This window comes from Oncorhynchus mykiss, chromosome 2 (genome assembly GCF_013265735.2).
Source record: "Oncorhynchus mykiss isolate Arlee chromosome 2, USDA_OmykA_1.1, whole genome shotgun sequence".
Lineage (NCBI taxonomy): Eukaryota > Metazoa > Chordata > Actinopteri > Salmoniformes > Salmonidae > Oncorhynchus > Oncorhynchus mykiss.
The window spans coordinates 76,365,412-76,386,181 of NC_048566.1; the positions used below are offsets into that span (position 1 = coordinate 76,365,412).

General features: G+C 41.7%; 1 protein-coding gene across 2 annotated transcripts; it reads right to left on the reverse strand.

Annotated features, from left to right (window-relative positions):
- Positions 1 to 259: 259 nt before the first annotated feature.
- Positions 260 to 14,417, reverse strand: prpf18 (PRP18 pre-mRNA processing factor 18 homolog (yeast)). 2 transcript variants are annotated; one of them, XM_021572465.2, is made up of 11 exons: positions 14,226 to 14,408; positions 13,780 to 13,857; positions 10,321 to 10,347; positions 4,180 to 4,284; positions 3,966 to 4,079; positions 3,585 to 3,734; positions 3,313 to 3,381; positions 1,514 to 1,654; positions 1,359 to 1,430; positions 1,068 to 1,223; positions 260 to 918 (listed from the first exon to the last, which is right to left on the reverse strand). In XM_021572465.2, exons 1-11 carry the CDS (start codon positions 14,289 to 14,291, stop codon positions 838 to 840), a joined length of 1,059 nt encoding a protein of 352 aa, XP_021428140.1. In that variant the 5' UTR covers positions 14,292 to 14,408; the 3' UTR covers positions 260 to 837. The 2 variants fall into 2 exon arrangements, with proteins under 2 accessions (XP_021428140.1, XP_021428149.1); XM_021572474.2 differs by lacking the exon at positions 10,321 to 10,347 and having other exon boundaries at positions 14,226 to 14,417.
- Positions 14,418 to 20,770: the final 6,353 nt, after the last annotated feature.

Below are 20,770 nucleotides of genomic sequence, written 5' to 3' on the forward strand. Positions count from 1 at the left end.
AGATATGCAGCAATGCGTTGGTCTGTAGACAGACAAGTGTATAATAAACATTGGCTCTGCTGTTGGCCTCTGGAGTTTATAGATTAATAATTGTACAGCTGTATAGCGAACGCTTCTCATTTAATGATCTTCTTGTGCATTGGGAAATTATAAAGCTAGGGAACATTGGCAGTCATCTAAAAGTTCCATCAAAATGTATTCTCTAAATAATATTACTTCTCAATAAAGGAATGAAAATGAACTGACACCAAACACCCCCTGAATTTAGAAATATGTATTGCATTAATAAGAACAGTTTACCATTCACAGAGATGTATACTTTGACAGGTTTCAACTGCTGTTTTCTCATTCTTGAATTTAAAGCTTCTTTTTTCAAAGCTTTGCATAATAAAACTTACACATCATGGCTATTCTTACAAAGATATAGAACTAGCACACTGGAGAAAGACTAATCTTAGAAGGGCTATTTACACGGCATGTTCGTTCATTTGAGTAACCTGTACACCCTAAAAAAAAAAAGCCAAAACAGTAAACAGTGGCAAAAATTTAGCCTCCAAATATACATGAACAGCTGGATCTCCATTGACAGGTATGTAGCGACTTCCACAGACGTGTAACCAACCAGTGGATACCAATCCTGATCCTGTAAGACTACAAAGTATACAGGTATGCTTTCCTTCCAACCCAACACTAGCGCACCTGATTCAACGTATTTTATGATCATTAAGACCATAGTCAATTGAATTAGGTGCTGTAGCACTAGGTTGGAACAAAAGCCTGCGCACCCCAGGACTCTAAGACAAGGCTTGGTAACCACAGGTGTAGACAGTCAGTGTACTACAGGGCATTGTACTCCACGCACTTTGAGGGGTCTGTGGAGAAGTGTTTCTGGCAGATAGTCATCAACCTTTTTAGTCCCTGTTGAAGAGAGAGCAGACGTTAAGATATTTTCACAAGAAGGCTGAGCAGTCAGCTATCTTACTTATGATACTCTATTTGGGTTAACCCAGAGGTTAGGGGTCATCTTTGATCCAAGTTATATTCAAAGGTTAACCCGGAGAACTAACCTGGATGTATTTTCTCTGGGTCTCGTCGTTGAGGACGTGGGCCACGTGTTTGGAGAAGATCTTCTCTCGCCCCGTACGGGCGTGGATGCCCACCATGGTCACCCCGATGGGCCAGGGGGCATTACCAATGGCCATCTGCAGGTATGCATCGTTTGCCTGGGACAAGCACAGTTTAAGGACAACCGCCCAATCTTAGTTTAGTTACATGACACACACTATTACCAATCATACTAAACACAAAACACCCAATATAAGTGATAAGTGACAACAGGTAGAAAACAAGTTCAATACCTTTACATATTCTCTCTGCAGCATGAATTTAATGATGTCTGTGATTGATTCTTTGATGTCTGCTGGCAAACTCTAAAAAACATAAAGAATGACAATAAAACAAGACCATATCCACCATACTAATTTCACAGAGGGCAGTTCTGAGGTGAACACACCTTCTTGCGTAGTTTCCGGAATAGAGGTTTGAGGTAGGACTCAGTCTGTTTCTGGGTGGCGCTGGCCAGCTTGCCCTGGACACTGCGCTTCACGTGGTCCTCTCGACCGTTCAGGTCCTTCGCCCAGACTCCCAGCAGGAACTACAGACCACAACAAACTATATCCACAACTGCCAAGAAACTACTGACCATAACACAACCATGTTAAGCACACAAACATTATATATATATTTTTTTATATCTCCATCGCAGCATTACAATAAATAATTACAACACTGGATAGAGATCACATCCGCAACTGTTGAATTAGCAAACAACTCTCCCTGAAATTCGGCTTGTCACCAAAAGCACTCACAAACTTCTACAGATGCACAATCGAGAGCATCCTGTCGGGCTGTGTCTCCTGACCCCTCCTGTCTCAGCCACCAGTATTTATGCTGCAGTAGTTTATGTGTCGGGGGGCTAGGGTCAGTTTGTTATATCTGGAGTACTTCTCCTGTCCTATTCGGTGTCCTGTGTGAATTTAAGTATGCCCTCTCTAATTCTCTCTTTCTCTCGGAGGAGGACCTGAGCCCTAGGACCATACCTCAGGACTACCTGACATGATGACTCCTTGCTGTCCCCAGTCCACCTGGCTGTGCTGCTGCTCCAGTTTCAACTGTTCTGCCTTATTATTATTCGACCATGCTGGTCATTTATGAACATTTGAACATCTTGGCCATGTTCTGTTATAATCTCCACCCGGCACAGCCAGAAGAGGACTGGCCACCCCACATAGCCTGGTTCCTCTCTAGGTTTCTTCCTAGGTTTTGGCCTTTCTAGGGAGTTTTTCCTAGCCACCGTGCTTCTACACCTGCATTGCTTGCTGTTTGGGGTTTTAGGCTGGGTTTATGTACAGCACTTTGAGATATCAGCTGATGTACGAAGGGCTATATAAATAAATTTGATTTGATTTGTATCACCCCCTGGTACGGCAACTGCTCCGCCCACAACCGTAAGGCTCTCCAGAGGGTAGTGAGGTCTGCACAACGCATCACCGGGGGCAAACTACCTGCCCTCCAGGACACCTACACCACCCAATGTCACAGGAAGGCCATAAAGATCATCAAGGACAACAACCACCCGAGCCACTGCCTGTTCACCCCGCTATCATCCAGAAGGCGAGGTCAGTACAGGTGCATCAAAGCTGGGACCGAGAGACTGAAAAACAGCTTCTATCTCAAGGCCATCAGACTGTTAAACAGCCACCACTAACATTGAGTGGCTGCTGCCAACACACTGACTCAACTCCAGCCACTTTAATAATGGGAATTGATGGGAAATGATGTAAAATATATCACTAGCCACTTTAAACAATGCTACCTAATATAATGTTTACATACCCTACATTATTCATCTCATATGTATACGTATATACTGTACTCTATATCATCTACTGCATCTTTATGTAATACATGTATCACTAGCCACTTTAACTATGCCACTTTGTTTACATACTCATCTCATATGTATATACTGCACTCAATACCATCTACTGTATCTTGCCTGTGCCGCTCTGTACCCTCACTCATTCATATATCTTTATGTACATATTCTTTATCCCCTTACACTTGTGTCTATAAGGTAGTAGTTTTGAATTGTTAGCTAGATTACTTGTTGGTTATTACTGCATTGTCGGAACTAGAAGCACAAGCATTTCGCTACACTCGCATTATCATCTGCTAACCATGTGTATGTGACAAATAAAATTTGATTGATTGATTGAAGCAAAAAGCTGAGCATAACGCTCTCAGTCTCACCCTAAGCACTTTGTCGATGACATCCTGGTCCCCATTGTCATCTCCCGTTCCCAGAGATTTACCCAGGGCCTGTAGGACAACAAATACCAAACAAGAGGACAAAGGGAATACATTGTTCTTATGATGCATTGACACATAGGACTTTGTTTGAACTGTGGTAGAAGAGGGACATTCAGCACTTTTTATTTACAATTGTGGATTTAAATGTGGCCCTTAAACCCTGAGTTAAGAACAAATATAGTGGCTTTAGTGACTCTCCAGTCACTGTGTACCTCCAGCTCCTCGATGGTTGTGTCTGCCTCGTGTACTCTTAGGTCGAATTGTGTGTCCACCTCACCCGGCTCCCCAGTGCCCCCTACGATCTCATTCAGGTACTGTGCATCAATCTTATCCATGGCTGCCTTCAGGTCGTTCCTCAAACCCTGCCCAGAGAATACACAGTAACACAGGTGATCATCTTTACATCACAGGTTGTCAGTGCCTGAAAAGTCACGTATAATGTTCTGGGCTAGCAGGTACACAACACTACCAGGGACAATGAGAGGTGAGTGTTTAAAAGTGTGTCCAACTCTTCTTTAACCTTACAAAAACAATATAAAACCCACCACAAAAACAAAGAGCAAGTTGGCCTCATAACAGTGACAGGATGTTACCTTGTTGACTTCCGGAGCGAGAATCTCAATCTTCCTGAGCCTCTGGAAGGCCTCGTAGTCTGACTCTGCAAACAGACGCACCGGTTCCCCTCGCTCCCTCAGCCGCCGGATCACCTGGACAAACAAACAAGCACGTCTCCTCCCTGTTCATACCAACTGAACAGAACCCAGGAGGCTTGACACAATAAAAACCATCTCTGATTGGCTGACTCACCTCCTGCCGAGAGAGCGACATTGGCAGCTTCTCCTCAGTCAGCTCCAGCTCTAAAGTGCTATTGGACGAGGTGGAGGGATCTGCTTTCTCCTCTTTCTTCTCCATCTTTGAGATAACACAGAGGTAAAAGGGAGAGAGAGGGGCATGGGTTAGTTTCCTGCTTTCACTGCTATAGTGTACCACAGTATGAGTCATAATAACCAGCGTTCAAACAGGTTCCAATAATTTTTCCCAAAGGGGATTTTAGGAACACTTAAAATAAGGGCTGTTCATATAGGCTTAACCTGGCATGGAGTTTTGATAACCGTGTAAATCTTTTTTTGACAACGTAACTTATCTATTCGCCTGTATTTACCTCCAAAAATGCTAATTAGGCTAGCAAAAAGAGCTACAAATGCCATGATCTGGATGAGACTGCCAAATCAAGGCAAAGGTAAATTAATCCAAAGATTCTAATATTAGCTAAATGTAGTACTGAATAAATTGGCAAAATTTCTTACATTTACAATTTTATGAACTGTCTTGTGCAAGTTTTAAATTGACACAATACCTGTTAGCAAAAGGTGTCAGCTAGAGATGACATGCAGAAGCTTGCAAGGATGTTGTTTTGCATGTCTACTTTGATGCTAATTAGCATTTTTAAATGAGTAAAGACTAATATATTGATAAATAATTACATGGTTCTCAAAATGGATACACAAAACACAGGGTAGAATAACTTAAAATAAACGCTATGAGAAAAATGAATAGTGGAAAAACGATTGGAACCATTTCCCTGTTTGACCGCTAGGTTTTATAAGTATTATGACACCTCCCCTGTGGGGCTCTAGAGGCTAAACTCAGATGTCTCCATTACAATTGGCTCTCACCAGAGATCTGTATATATAATGACATGGCGCTCATGTCGCCGTCCTAACAATAGGAGTTAGCAGGAAGGCATTCGACAAGCTTAGGTCCAAAATAAGCCCATAGAAACGCATTGGGCTTATTTGGGACATATTTTGGCGAGAGTGAAACCTCCCCTCTCTCAGCTGGTGAAGTTTTATCATAATCATCCTCAAACGGCGAAAATGCCAGCAGAAGCAGTAGAGCGTGCTCACTCCGTACTGTCATGCAGAGACATTATCTATTGCTGCTGACTCACCTGGGACCAGCAGTCTCTTCCAAAGCAAACCAATACTGTAAACAGAAAGACTGCTGGTATACAAATCCATCATACAATTTCAAAGCAGCATGAACAAAGGAAAAACACTGTTGCAAGTAGACCATCTTCATGGCTGTTAAAAATCATGTTTTAAATTATTAAACCACTGCATAGCAATTTCATCTTTCAAATATACGTTGGGTTGGGTTGCAAAGGGTCGGAAACTGTCCGGAAATTTTCCATGGGAAATTAAGCCCGTGAATTTTGCTTAGATTCATAAAAAAAAGTTAGCCTATAACAGTGAACCTTTGTGGGATACACAAGGCAATTCTAGGTCTTGTGGCATATTTTGGTTAAACTATCCCCAATTCAATGGAATTGCAACCCTCTGCATGCACAGTGCACTCTTCCATCACATGTTCAGGTGATTCTCAATATCTTGCACCCTAATGAGATGCTATTGAGCCCACACTACTATTGTCCGAGCCAAGGATTACATGCTTTTTGGTGAGTGAATATATTTTCTGACATGATTTTTGTTAACTAGTAAATAGTAGCCTACAGCAAAGTGTGTTTAAATCATTTCTAACGAGTTAATTTCTGCTGATTAGTTTTTGTTACCATGTGGGTTTTAGCTTGCTTGAGCCTGCTAACTGAGGAGTGTTAATTCACCTGTTTCCATACATGTTTAATTTTAAGACATCTTTAAAACACCTTACAAAAGGAGTTGTTTAATCTAACTGCTTAACTATTTATCTGTACATGGAATTGTATTTGGATTTTTTTTAAACTCTTTTCTAATCCTTACAGGAAAATGCCACGGGCACTATCTGATGTGGAGACATTTCACTACAGCTAATGTAGAATGAAAAGCTGTGTACATTTGAAAATACTGTGGCAAATATGTGAAGAATGCAACAAAGATGCAGAATCTGACCAAGTGCATAAAGTTCCCTCAGCGTTCACAACAAGCAACCTGACAAAAGTCTCTCTACTTCTATTCGAGGTGAAAATTATGAATCAGGCACCTTATCGGTAGCAACAGCTCATGGTTCTCCTGGAATTTGAAGTGTTTTTGACTCATTGGAAGAGCGTAGTCAGAAATGCTGATGAATGCCTTACATGCAACTAGTTCACCTCTGATGCTCACAGGCAATGTGTATTGGAAGAGATTTCTGAATGTTCTTCACCCAGGATCACTTGGTCTGACGTGGAGGAGTCCTACCCCCACATCACACCCATTGTCTGTGCTGCTCATGCACTGAATCTGCTCCTCAAGGACATCATGATACTGAAAACAATGGATACACTACAAGAGAGCCAAGGAAATGGTTAGGTATGTGAAGGGTCATCAAGTTATAGCAGCAATCTACCTCATCAAGCAAAGAGAGAGAATAAGAACACCACATTGAAGTTGCCCAGCAACACCCGTTGGGGTGGTGTTGTCATCATGTTTGACAGTCTCCTGGAGGGGAAGGAGGCTCTCCAAGAAATGGCCATATCACAGTCTGCCGATATGGAGAGCCCCATCAAGAGAATCCTTCTGGATGATGTATTTTGGGAGAGAGTGGTTAGCAGCCCGAAACCTATAGCAGTAGCCATTGCACGGATTGAGGGAGACAATGCCATCATGTCTGATATTTAGACTCCGCTTGCATTTTTAAGAAGAAATCCATACTGCCCTGCCCACTTCACTGTTGCTCCAAGCAGAGGAAACTGCAGTTCTGAAAAATGTGAAGACTTCTGCCCGAAGCCCATACACGCCACAGTGTACATGTTGAACCCCAAGAATGCTGGCAAGAGTATCCTGTCTGGTGTAGAGATCAACAAGACCTATGTTGCCATCACTACAGTGTCGTCTCGCCACCTTGGCCTGGATGAGAGCAAGTTTCTTGGCAGTCTGGCCAAGGGCACTTCCAAGCAAGGGCTTTGGGATGGAGATGCAATATGGCAGCCGTGCCAACATGCAGTTGAAAGTCAGAAGTTTGCATACACCTTAGCCAAATACATTGAAACTCAGTGTTTCACAATTCCTGACATTTAATCCTAGTAACAATTCCCTGTCTTAGGCCAGTTAGGATCACCACTTTATTAAGAATGTGAAATGTCAGAATAGTAGAGAATTATTTATTTCAGCTTTTATTTCTATCATCACATTCCCAGTGGGTCAGAAGTTCACATACTCAATTAGTATTTGGCAACATTGCCTATAAATTGCTTAACTTGGGTCAAACGTTTTGGGTAGCCTTCCACAAGCTTCCCACAATAAGTTGGGTGAATTTTGGCCCATTCCTCCTGACAGAGCTGGTGTAATAGTCAGGTTTGTAGGCCTCCTTGCTCGCACACGCTTTTTCAGTTCTGCCCACAAATTTATATAGGATGGAGTTCAGGGCTTTGTGATGGCCACTCCAATACCGTGACTTTGTTGTCCTTAAGTAATTTTGCAACAATTTTGGAAGTATGCTTGGGGTCATTGTCCATTTGGAAGACCCATTTGCGACCAAGCTTTAACTTCCTGACTGATGTCTTGAAATGTTGCTTCAATATATCTACATAATTCTTCTTCTCATGATGGCATCTATTTTGTGAAGTGCACCTGTCCCTCCTGCAGCAAAGCACCCCCACAACATGATGCTGCCACCCCCGTGCTTCACGGTTGGGATGGTGTTCTTCGGCTTGCAAGCTTCCACCTTTTTCCTCCAAACATAACGATGGTCATTATGGCCAAACGGTTCTATTTTTGTTTCATCAGACCAGAGGACATTTCTCCAAAAAGTATGATCTTTGTCCCCATGTGCAGTTGCAAACCGTAGTCTGGCTTTCTTATGGCAGTTTTGGAACAGTGTCTTCTTCCTTGTTGAGCGGCCTTTCAGGTTATGTCGATATATGACTCGTTTTACTGTGGATATAGATACTTTTGTACCGGTTTCCTCCAGCATCTTCACTAGGTCTTTTGCTGTTTTTCTGGGATTGATTGGCCCTTTTCGAACCAACGTACGTTCATCTCTAGGAGACAGAACGCGTCTCCTTCCTGAGCGGTATGACGGCTGCGTGGTCCCATGGTGTTTATACTTACGTACTATTGTTTGTACAGATGAATGTGGTACCTTCAGGCGTTTGGAAATTGCTCGCAAGGATGAACCAGAGTTGTGGAGGGCTAAAAAGTTTTATCTGAGGTCTTGGCTGGTTTCTTTTGATTTCCCCATGATGTCAAGCAAAGAGGCACTGTGTTTGAAGGTAGGCCTTGAAATACATCCACAGGTACACCTCCAATTAACTCAAATTATGTCAATTAGCCTATCAGAAGCTTCTAAAGCATGACATCATTTTATGTAATTTTCCAAGTTGTTTAAAAGGCACAGTCAACTCAGTTTGTAAACTTCTGACCCACTGGAATTGTGATACAGTGAAATAGTCGGTCTGTTAACAATTATTGGAAAATGTACTTGTGTCATGCACAAAGTAGATGTCCTAACCGACTTGCCAAAACTATAGTTTGTTAACTAAGTGTATGTAAACTTCCGACTTCAACTGTATCCTGTCAGCCACCTGGCGGAGGGACTGAGGCTCTTTCCCCTGTTGCCTCCATGATCCTCCAAATCCCACCAACTACAGCCGCAACTGGTCCTTGTTTGGGAACACACACACCAGGCTGACCAATACGAGGGTTGAAAAATTGGTGGCAACCTGGGCAAATTTTAGGCTTTTTTTTTTTTTTGAGCCTGACAACAAGCCATTCCCAAGGTTGGAAAGTGACCGTGAAGATAACGCCTCAGGGTCTGATGTTCAAGAGGTGGACATGAAGAGGTCCAGGGAGAAGACCGAAGCCTGAGAGGAAGATTATTTACGGTTGTATGTTGAAAATGTTTTTTTGGGTAGGTGCGATGGATCATTGGGGATCATTCAACATTCCCTTTTGTTGTTCAGTGAAATTACCCCATGTGAAGAGTCAACTCAATTAAAGTTCATGCGTAACTAATTGTTTTTTATTTCTATTGTTAGGATTTAATCATGTCTACATGATAAGATAGAAGGTTTATGTTCGTCTCCATATGATATGGTAAATATATTCAATGCATTAATGTTAATTCCCATATATTCCTGTTAATTCCCACGGAAAGTTTCCACCTCTGAATATTCCCCAAAATGTGCAACCCTACTGATGGGTCATGCTTTTAGAAGCACATGCATCTCTTCACCTTAAGATTGTGTTTCTAGGAAGAGCACAATCAAAATAATTTTAAAAAGTACAACACAAAAGCCCCCAAAATGCACAAAGAATTCAAGTCAGGTGCAGGTGCTGCATTTGTAAGCTAAACCCCACTTTATAGGCACATTTAGAGCTGTATTAGTCAGCTGAATTGAAATGCAGTTCTCCCCACACATGAGCAATTCTCAAAAGTAAGGTAAAAACCTGCAAACACAAACGGGGGAAAAACAAAGTTGTTTCTGCTACAAAGGCCCATATCAAACTCATTTGAAATATAATAGGCAAAGCCTGATTAACCCAAAACTTAAAAAAGCAAAAGGATAAACTGACAACAGAGCCTAAACTCATGCTCAACATGGCTATGTCCCAACTCTCCATTCCTTGCCCCCTCTCCTTCCAGACAACTGATCAGTGAAGGGACTGAATTACAACCCACACATCCACCACTTAAATTGGACAGGTTTAAGCAACATGACAGAAGCTCTAAGCTTATTGGAAGGATGGGTGGAGCAATCATAATATATTTTTACACTGTGCTTACATTCAGGTAACATTGAAGCAGCCTGGAGGAAAGAACTAGGTAATGGGTTATTTTTGGACTGTATATAGCTAGCTTGCTGCTAGATACATTTCCTCCATATTTTGAACTCCTATCAAGTCCTTGCAGACAGGTACAATTGAAGGGAAGAAGCAGTGGAAAGGGGAGCTTTGCAAGATTTTTGGGACACACCACTGTCAATCATCCTCGAGACATGCTCCCTGCCTTTGCTGTGCCATCATCCCCTACCTGTCTCTCAGGTGCCTCTTTCTGAACCTGCAGGGCAGCGTTCACAAGGTGGGAAGAGAGCACAGTCAACACAGGCTATGCAACATCAGAAAAACACTACCACACAACCCTGTAAGGGGGTCTAGTCGTAGGCTGCACTGTAACTCTGAAAACAAGTCACTGAGGGGAGAAAAAAAAGTGGAGATTGAACAGACAGTGCAGAGATAGGAAGGGAATGGAAGGTGGCGGACAGAGGGGAAAAGAGAATCTCGAAACAAGGAGTAAGATGAAGGGCACAAGGGAGAGAGAATAAGAGAGAACAGACAATGAGCCTTTGATCATAAATCGCAGTTCTATTACATTACACATAAGAGTCATTGGATGAAGGCGTCTTCTGTACAGGGGAGTTTTGTTAAGAGCCTCTGCGCTCGGTCTGAACATTACCACGCATCGCTTGCAGTATGGTTTTAGAATAATAAGGACCTTATCTTTCATATCAGTGAGACATATTCAAAAAACAAAACTGATACTTTTATAGGGTTAGGGTTACCACACGGTCATATTTCCATGTTACAGCACTTGTTTACGGAAAACAGACAAGACAGAGGGACTACATCGGCGTCTCCGAACACCTGTGTGTAAACAGCAGGCGGCCACAAATGCGTTGTCACTAAAAAATACTGTCGGTTGCAACTGTTAAAACCGTCTCAAAACAGCACAGTAAGTGCATTTTGATGTGATATGAAAGTAGAGGGATTTGTGTTCCTAGAACTGTACAAATTCACGTTTAGATTGAGAAAATGAATAACTAAGGAAGAATTTCACTTCTCTCATCGACTTAATCCAGCAGGATATCACCCTGCATCCCAATGCTGGCTTTCCTCTGAAGCTAAGCAGGGTTGATCCTGGATGGGAGACCAGATGCTGCTGGAAGTGGTGTTGGGGGGCCAGTAGGAGGCACTATTTCCTCTGGTCTAAAAAAATTATAATGTCCCAACGCCCTAGGGCAGTGATCGGGGACATTGCCCTGTGTAGGGTGCAGTCTTTCAGATGGGACATTTAACAGGTGTCCTGACTCTCTGTGGTCACTAAAGTTCCCATAGCATTTATCAGAGTAGGGGTGTTAACCCCGGTGTCCTGGCTAAATTCCCAATCTGGCCCTCATACCATCATGGCCACCTAATCATCCTCAGCTTCCAATCGGCTCATTCATTGATGTAAATGAGAATGTGTTCTCAGTCAACTTACCTGGTAAAGTATTTATTTATTTTACTTCAAATCCCAAACCCCGGAATGATCTACTAAAGGCATGCTTCAGTTCGGCTGGCGGATAGATGATGTAAACTAGGTGAACCAAACAAGTGTGCTTGCATACTCCTTTAAGACCTTGTGCTTTACCCCCTCATTTTTCAAATACTACTGTTTGTCCATTTTGAGACACCGTAGCCAGTTAATCAGAATTAATTTTTAAAAAGTGAATTAATGACTAATCGAGTTTTTGCCAAAGAAAACCTTAGTCACACAATTGTACTTCTAAAACATTTGGTGCACGATTTCTCAATGAAAACAATTGGCATGAAAATTTGTCCCTCATTGAATGACAAAGACATCCCTGAAGAATCCCTACTGTTGACCAATCACCGACGAAGTAGCGTAGACTTCGGGTTGAGTCAACAAAAAAAACAAAAAAAAGTGTCCAAAGTCTAAAACGTCCCAAACTGTCGTCATAATATACAGTGGGGCAAAAATGTATTTTAGTCAGCCACCAATTGTGCATGTTCTCCCACTTAAAAAGATGAGAGGCCTGTAATTTTCATCATAGGTACACTTCAACTATGACAGACAAAATGAGAAAAGAAAATCCAGAAAATCATATTGTAGGATTTTTAATGAATTTATTTGCAAATTATGGTGGAAAATAAGTATTTGGCCACCTACAAACAAACAAGATTTCTGGCTCTCACAGACCTGTAACTAATTCTTTAAGAGGCTCCTCTGTCCTCCATTCGTTACCTGTATTAATGGCACCTGTTTGAACTTGTTATCAGTATAAAAGACACATGTCCACAACCTCAAACAGTCACACTCCAAACTCCACTATGGCCAAGACCAAAGAGCTGTCAAAGGACACCAGAAACAATATTGTAGACCTGCACCAGGCTGGGAAGACTGAATCTGCAATAGGTAAGCTGCTTGGTTTGAAGAAATCAACTGTGGGAGCAATTATTAGGAAATGGAAGACATACAAGACCACACAAGACCACTGATAATCTCCCTCGATCTGGGGCAAGATCTCACCCTGTGGGGTCAAAATGATCACAAGAACGGTGAGCAAAAATCCCAAAACCACACGGGGGGACCTAGTGAATGACCTGCAGAGAGCTGGGACCAAAGTAACAAAGCCTACCATCAGTAACACACTACGCCGCCAGGGACTCAAATCCTGCAGTGCCAGACGTGTCCCCCTGCTTAAGCCAGTACATGTCCAGGCCCGTCTGAATTTCGCTAGAGAGCAATGGATGATCCAGAAGAAGATTGGGAGAATGTCATATGGTCAGATGAAACCAAAATATAACTTTTTGGTAAAAACTCAACTCGTCATGTTTGGAGGGCAAAGAATGCTAAGTTGCATCCAAAGAACACCATACCTACTGTGAAGCATGGGGGTGGAAACATCATGCTATGGGGCTGTTTTTCTGCAAAGGGACCAGGACGACTGATCCGTGTAAAGGAAAGAATGAATGGGGCCATGTATCGTGAGATTTTGAGTGAAAACCTCCTTCCATCAGCAAGGGCATTGAAGATGAAACGTGGCTGGTTCTTTCAGCATGACAATGATCCCAAACACACCGCCCGGGCAACGAAGGAGTGGCTTTGTAAGAAGCATTTCAAGGTCCTGGAGTGGCCTAGCCAGTCTCCAGATCTCAACCCCATAGAAAATCTTTGGAGGGAGTTGAAAGTCTGTGTTGCCCAGCAACAGCCCCAAAACATCACTGCTCTAGAGGAGATCTGCATGGAGGAATGGCCAAAATGCCAGCAACAGTGTGTGAAAACCTTGTGAAGACTTACAGAAAACGTTTGACATCTGTCATTGCCAACAAAGGGTATATAAAGTATTGAGAAACTTTTGTTATTGACCAAATACTTATTTTCCACAATAATATGCAAATAAATACATAAAAAATCCTACAATGTGATTTTCTGGATTTTTTTTCTTCTCATTTTGTCTGTCATAGTTGAAGTGTACCTATGATGATAATTACAGGCCTCTCTCATATTTTTAAGTTGGAGAACTTGCACAATTGGTGACTGACTAAATACTTTTTTGCCTCACTGTCTGTACGAACTGTTTCGGCTGGGAAGCATGCATACGCCTTTCTTTAGTCTCCTTCGCAAGTTTTCCCGGAAGTCTCGCCTCTAGGTTTAGAAACGCTGTTAAACAAAATTTAATTAAAAAAAATAGAAACGCTGTGATATTACCTTGTAGCCACATCTTTCGAAATACTCATCTTCTTCTTTTCGGGCAAGATCGGCTCGTTTGAAGTATTTCTTTGAATCCTGTGAATAGATTCATTGACACCGCATGCCAACAATAAGATGCAACATTTTAAAATGTCAAAAATAATACTTAGCTAACTAACGTAGATGAGCTCTTGAAAATAAGCGAAGATAACTAGTTAGCTGGCGCAAGCATGCCGCTAACCTCAGAGCCCTATAGCTCTTAATTTTATCATGACGCAGGCTCACCCAACTTGTACTTTCAAGCTAACGTTGGCTAGCTAGCTACTATTTTGAGTAAAAATGCAATTAAACGTTCATGTACCTGCCCACACCAAGCAACCTAGCTAGTTATCCTAGCCTAGCTAACTTAAAGCAACTCAATTTAGCTAGCTGACTAGTAAACATACTAGCTAGCAGCTACTCACATCAATAAGATCTTTGTCTTCAATGAGTTTTCTCTTCCTCACGATTTCAGCTCTTAAGAAATCCATATTAATTATCAAATATGTCGTTATTTCATTAGTCTTTACAGTTCAAATATGTAGACCGGATCAGCTGTTTGGGAAAATGCTGGAAACAATCTGACCCGGACGTGAATAAGATTTCCTCCAACGTGAATTCACACGTCATGGCGTAGCAATGTTTACAGAAAATTGTATAGCTCTACGTACTGTTAGGAATCCACAGATACGATTTTTTACTCACTGAATAATGTTCACTCTATCAGTGATATAGCATCTAAACAGTGTGATGAACCCATCAAACTTGAAGAGATTATAGAGTCTATCAAACATCTAAAGAACAATAAATCATCAGGTGTTGATGGAATTACATCATCATTTTACAAATTCTTTTCTGAAAAAGTAGCTCTTTTTTAGAGAGTATTAAAAACAATGTTCTCCCTCCTACAATGAGTCAGGGGTTAATAACACTGATACCTAAGCCCAATAAATAAGTGCTGCTCATCGATAACTGGCGTCCAATTTGTCTTCTTAATGACTATAAGATATGGGCCTTACTACTTGCAACAAGTATTAAAGAAGTCCTGGATGCAATCATTGATGAAACACAGTCTGGCTTCATGAGGAACAGACATATTTTTAACAATGTCAGATTAGTATTAGACATACTTGACTACTCAGACCTAATAACCGAGGATAGCCTCATATTATTTTTTTGAGTTTTATAAAGCATTTGACACAGTAGAGCATCAGTTCCTCTTCCACTCACTTGAGAGACTTGGCTTTGGGGATTTTTTCTGTAAGGCTGTTAAGACCCTCTATACAAATGGTAACAGCTCTATCAAATGGAAATATGGCACCTCACCTAGATTTGAGTTAAAGAGAGGAATTAGGCAAGGTTGTCCTATCTCTCCATACCTGTTTTTATTAATCACCCAACTTCTTACAAATTCTTTAAATAATAGTCCTGTACAAGGTATTTCCATAGCTGGTAAATAAATTATTATAAGCCTGACAATACTACACTTTTTCTGAAAGATGCTAACCAAATTCCCATATCGATCAATGTGATACAATCCTTTTCCAAAGGGTCTGGTCTATATCTTAACATTAGTAAATGTAAACTCATGGCTGTCAAAGATTGTGACACCTTCATATTATGGTATTCCAGTAAAATAAGTACTTACATATTTATGCATAACCATTACAAAGGATCAGAAGTATAGAGGCTTACTAAATTTTAACCCTCTTATTAAAAAAAAAACAGAAGAAGCTAAATCAATGGCTACAGAGGGACTTATCTTTTAAAGGAAGCGTCCTAATAACCAAGGCTGAAGGTATCTCTAGACTAACATATGACACATTTGACAGTAAAATAAGCAAGGAGATAGACCAGATGCTTTTCAACTTTCTGTGGAGAAACCATACCCATTACATTAGGACAACTGTTGTAATGAACACTTATGAGAAAGGTGGGCTGAATTTTCTGGACTTTACTACCTCAAATAATACTTTTAAGATCAATTGGATAAAACAATTCCTAAGAAGACCCACTTCTATGTGGAATTTTATTCATCATCATGTCTTCTCTACTTTTGGTGGCCTTAACTTCATATTGGTTTGCAATTATACTATTGAAGTTCCAGTGAAACTTTTTACTTTTCATCGGCAGGTTTTCTGGTCATGGTCCTTCATTTATAAGCATAATTTTTCTCCACACAGATATTATATATGGAATAATCGGGATATATTGTATAAAAATACTTCTTTGTTTTTAGAATATTGGTTCCGAAATAATATCCTATTGGTTAGCCAACTGGCAAATGCAGAGGGTATTTTACTCAGTTATAAGGAATTCTTATCACATTACAAGGTCCCTGTAACACCTAAATATTTTGCAATTGTTTTAGATGCCATTGGTTTCGGTGCTGGGATGAAACATGGGACGCTGCCCATGTGCGTCTGCAACGGGCCATCAGGCGGCAGAAGGAGAGCGCCGACCGCCACCGCAGTGAGGCTCTCGACCCGAAACCTACCGCTTGCCTGCCCTGCCGGAAGCGGTTTAAGTCCTGAGGAGACTGAACAAGGTTTGTTATAGGTTACAGCTCCCTCCTGATTACCGTATTAACCCCTCATTCCATGTGTCTCTCCTCAGGCTGATGGTGGCTGGTCCGCTCCAGCAGTCTGAGGTGCGGGAGGTTCCTCCACCCCCTCTGGACATCGAGGGGGCCCCGGCGTATACTGTGCGAGCCATTATGGACTCAAGGTGTCGGGCAAGGGGCCTTCAGTACCTCGTGGAGTGGGAGGGGTACGGTCCGGAGGAGAGATGCTTGGTGCCGGTGGAGGACATCCTTGACCCTTCCTTACTGCAGGACTTTCACCGCCTCCACCCGGATCGTCCTGCGCCTCGTCCTCCGGGTCGTCCCCTGCGTCAAGGGGGGGGGGGGGGGGGGGTGTACTGTCACGACTTCCTTCGACGTCACTGGCTTTCTAGCCTCCACCGATCTACATTTCTTTTCCCATTAGTTTTGTCTGTATTGTACACACCTGGTTCCCATTACGTTTAATTATTTCCCTATTTAACCCTCTGGAGCCATTATGGTTTTGTGCGTGTTTATTGTTGTCAGTTGTCTCGTTTATGTGATTCTGGATTTTCGTTCTCCTTGTTGGAAGATTATTTTTGAGTAAAGTTACTATTATTACTCATCTCTGTGTCCTGCGCCTGACTCCGCCTTACCCACATCACCTAGACTCTGACAGATACAAACCTCGTTTCAGCAGGATGTTGTATCTATCTACCTCATGTCATGCCTTATTGGAATGGATTTATTGATAATATCTGTTGGAAAAAAGTTTGGATGTTGCCACACACATACCTACTTGTTAAAAAATTAATTAAGGAAGTTTCCTTTAAAATTATTCATAAATATTATCCTGCCAACCACTATATGAAGAAGTTTAAGGAAAACATCAACTCAAATGGCTCCTTTTGTAATGACCACCCAGAAACAGTGTTGCATCTTTTTTGGCATTGTATTAATTTTGGGCATTGTAATAAGTGTATTTATGTCCCTTAAGGTCCTTGTGTAATGTGATATTGTACCCCCTAGCCCAATTGTCCATTGTATATTATTCATATATACTTGTGTTCCCACATGTACTTCCTGCATTGATTTGTTGTTAATAAAAATAAAATAGAAAAATAAATACATTTTAAAAAAGGACTACGGGTGGGAAATTAGAAGTAATGGCTGTCTTTGGAAGACATAGGCTACACTAGATTGTTATTCTTATATGTGAACGATGAAGTAGCTACATTGTAAAAAATAATAAAAACTATTTACAAAAGCATTCAGACTCTTTGCTATGAGACTTGAAATTGAGCTCAGGTGCATCCTGTTTCCATTGATCATCCTTGAGATGTTTCTAAAACTTAATTGGAGTCCACCTGTGGTAAATTCAATTGATTGTACATGATTTGTAAAGACACACACCTGTCTATATAAGGTCCCACAGTTGACAGTGCATGTCAGAGAACAAAATCAAGCCATGGGGCCGAAGGAATTTAATCAAATGTATTTTTTTTTTTATATACATCAGCCGATGTCACAAAGTGCTGTACAGAAACCCAGCCTAAAACCCCAAACAATGCAGATGTGGAAGCACAGTGGCTAGGAAAAAACTCAGTAGAAAGGCCAGAACCTAGGAATAAATCTAAAGAGGAACCAAGCCAGTCCTCTTCTGGCTTTTCCGGGTGGAGATTATAACAGAACATGGCCAAGATGTTCAAACATTCATAGATGACCAGCAGGATCAGATAATAATAATCACAGTGGTTGTAGAGGGTGCAACAGGTCAGCACCTCAGGAGAAAATGTCAGGTGGCTTTTCATAGCCAATTATTCAGAGTTAGAGACAGCAGGTGCGGTAGAGAGAGAGTCCAAAACAGCAGGTCCGGGACAAGGTAGTACGTCCAGTAAACAGGTCAGGGTTCCATAGCCGCTATCAGAACATTTGAAACTGGAGCAGCAGCATGCCCAGGTGGACTGGGGACAGCAAGGAGTCATTGGTCCATTATCCGTAGAGCTCCAAGACAGGATTGTATCGAGGCACAGATCTGGGGAAGGGTACCAAAACATTTCTGCAGCATTGAAGTTCCCTAAGAACACAGTGGCCTCCATCATTCTTAAATGGAAGAAGTTTGTAACCACCAAGACTCTTCCGAGAGCTGCCCACCCGGCCAAACTGAGCAATCGGGGGAGAAGGGCCTTGGTCAGGAAGGTGACCTAGAACCCAATGGTCACTCTGACAGAGCTCAAGAGTTCCTCTGTGGAGATGGGAGAACCTTCCAGAAGGACAACCATCTCTGCACCACTCCACCAATCAGAGTAGCTAGACGGAAGCCACTCCTCAGTAAAAGTCACATAACACTTAGAGTTTGCCAAAAGGCACCTAAAGAACTCTCAGACGCTTCACGTCTGGAGGAAACCTGGCACCATCCTTACGGTGAAGCATGGTGGTGGCAGCATCATGCTGTGGGGATATTTTTCAGCGGCAGGGACTGGGAGACTAGTCAGTATCAAGGGAAAGATGAACGGAGCAAAGTACAGAAAGATCCTTGATGAAAACCTGCTGCCGAGCGCTCAGGACCTCAAACTGGGGCAAAGGTTCACCTTCAAACAGGACAACGACCTTAAGCCCACAGCCAAGACTAGTGGCTAGTAAATATATCACTAGCCACTTTAAACAATGCTACCTTATATAATGTTACTTACCCTACATTATTAATCTCATATGCATACGTATAGACTGTACTCTATATCATCAACTGTATTCTTATGTAATACATGTATCACTAGCCACTTTAACTATGCCACTTTGTTTACATACTCATCTCATATGTATATACTGTACTCGATACCATCTACTGTATCTTGCCTATGCTGCTCTGTACCATCACTCATTCATATATCCTTATGTACATATTCTTTATCCCCTTACACTGTGTACAAGAGAGTAGTTTTGGAATTGTTAGTTAGATTACTTGTTATTACTGCATTGTCGGAACTAGAAGCACAAGCATTTCGCTACACTCGCATTAACATCTGCTAACCATGTGTATGTGACAAATAAAATTTGATTTGATTTGATTTGAAGACAATGCAGGAGAGACCTCGAAATAGCTGTGCAGTGACACTCCCCATACAATCTGTCAGAGCTTGAGAGGATCTGCAGAGAAGAATGGGAGAAACTCCACAAAAACTGGTGTGCCAAGGTTGTAGTGTCATACCCAAGAATACTTAAGGCTGTAATCACTGCAAAAGGTGCTTCAACAAAGTACTGAGTAAAGAGTCTGAATACTGTGATATTTCTGTTTTTTTTAATTTTTATAAATTAGCTAAAAAATGTAAAACCTGTTTTGGATTCGTCATTATGGGGTATTGTGTGTAGATTGATGAGGGGGACAAAACTATTTAATCCATTTTAGAATAAGGCTGCAACGTGACAAAATGTGGAAAAAGTCAAGGGGTCTTGAATGCACTTACATTTTAATTAGGTTTTAGAGTCATAAAGCAACAAATGCTATTTTTTGTCAACTCTGTAAAACATCAACTCTGTCAGATTTTTGTCTAACATCAGCTCCGTCAGAGTGTTCTATCTGATACCATGGTTATGGTTTTATTGGGGATTATCAAATTAATAATTTTCTGTATTTTACAAATGTTTGTATTGAACTTTTATTTTTAGAAGCAAAAATATGTCTGTTTTGAGTATTTGTTGTCAACTGATTGCTAACTCCCTTTTTTTTAAATAATAATGGTGGTTGTAGAGGGTGCAACAGGTCAGCACCTCAGGAGTAAATGTCAGTTGGCTTTTCATAACTGAGGATTCTGAGGTCGAGATAGCAGGTGCGGTAGAGAGAGAGACAGAGAGAGTCGAAAAAGCAGCACATATTCTTCCCATCACTCTCTTGATCTCTGCCTACTCACAGGAATCCTCTCAGGATCCCTCACCCCGTACCCATCTTCCTCTACCACTCTCTTCACTGCTTCGGCATACAACACTTTCTGTACTACTGTACTCTAACCCTGGCAACCTCAACCTGCCTTTCTTTCACCGGACACCTCCGATCTCCAGCCCCATGATCACCCCCACAACTAACACACACAACTTTCTCCACCGATACCACACTCTTGTAATCTGGAGCGCCCGCACCCTCTGGGTGGAGGAAACGCAACAAATAATCACGAGTCCAATTTACCTTCACCAACTCAACAGTCCCCAACCTTTCCTTTACCCAAACTGACACCACATATGGATCAACCAAAAAGCAAGGATCCATTCTCTCTGCAAATCTCACTCCCACTGTGGTAAAATCATCATTATCATTCTTGGGAAAAGTCCCGAATTTGGTGGTCCTCGCCGCAGGTGCTTCACCCTCACTCTCAACAAGTTCCATCTCCGAACTACTGGAGCAGGTATTGCTGTTTTTACACTTGACACCCACCT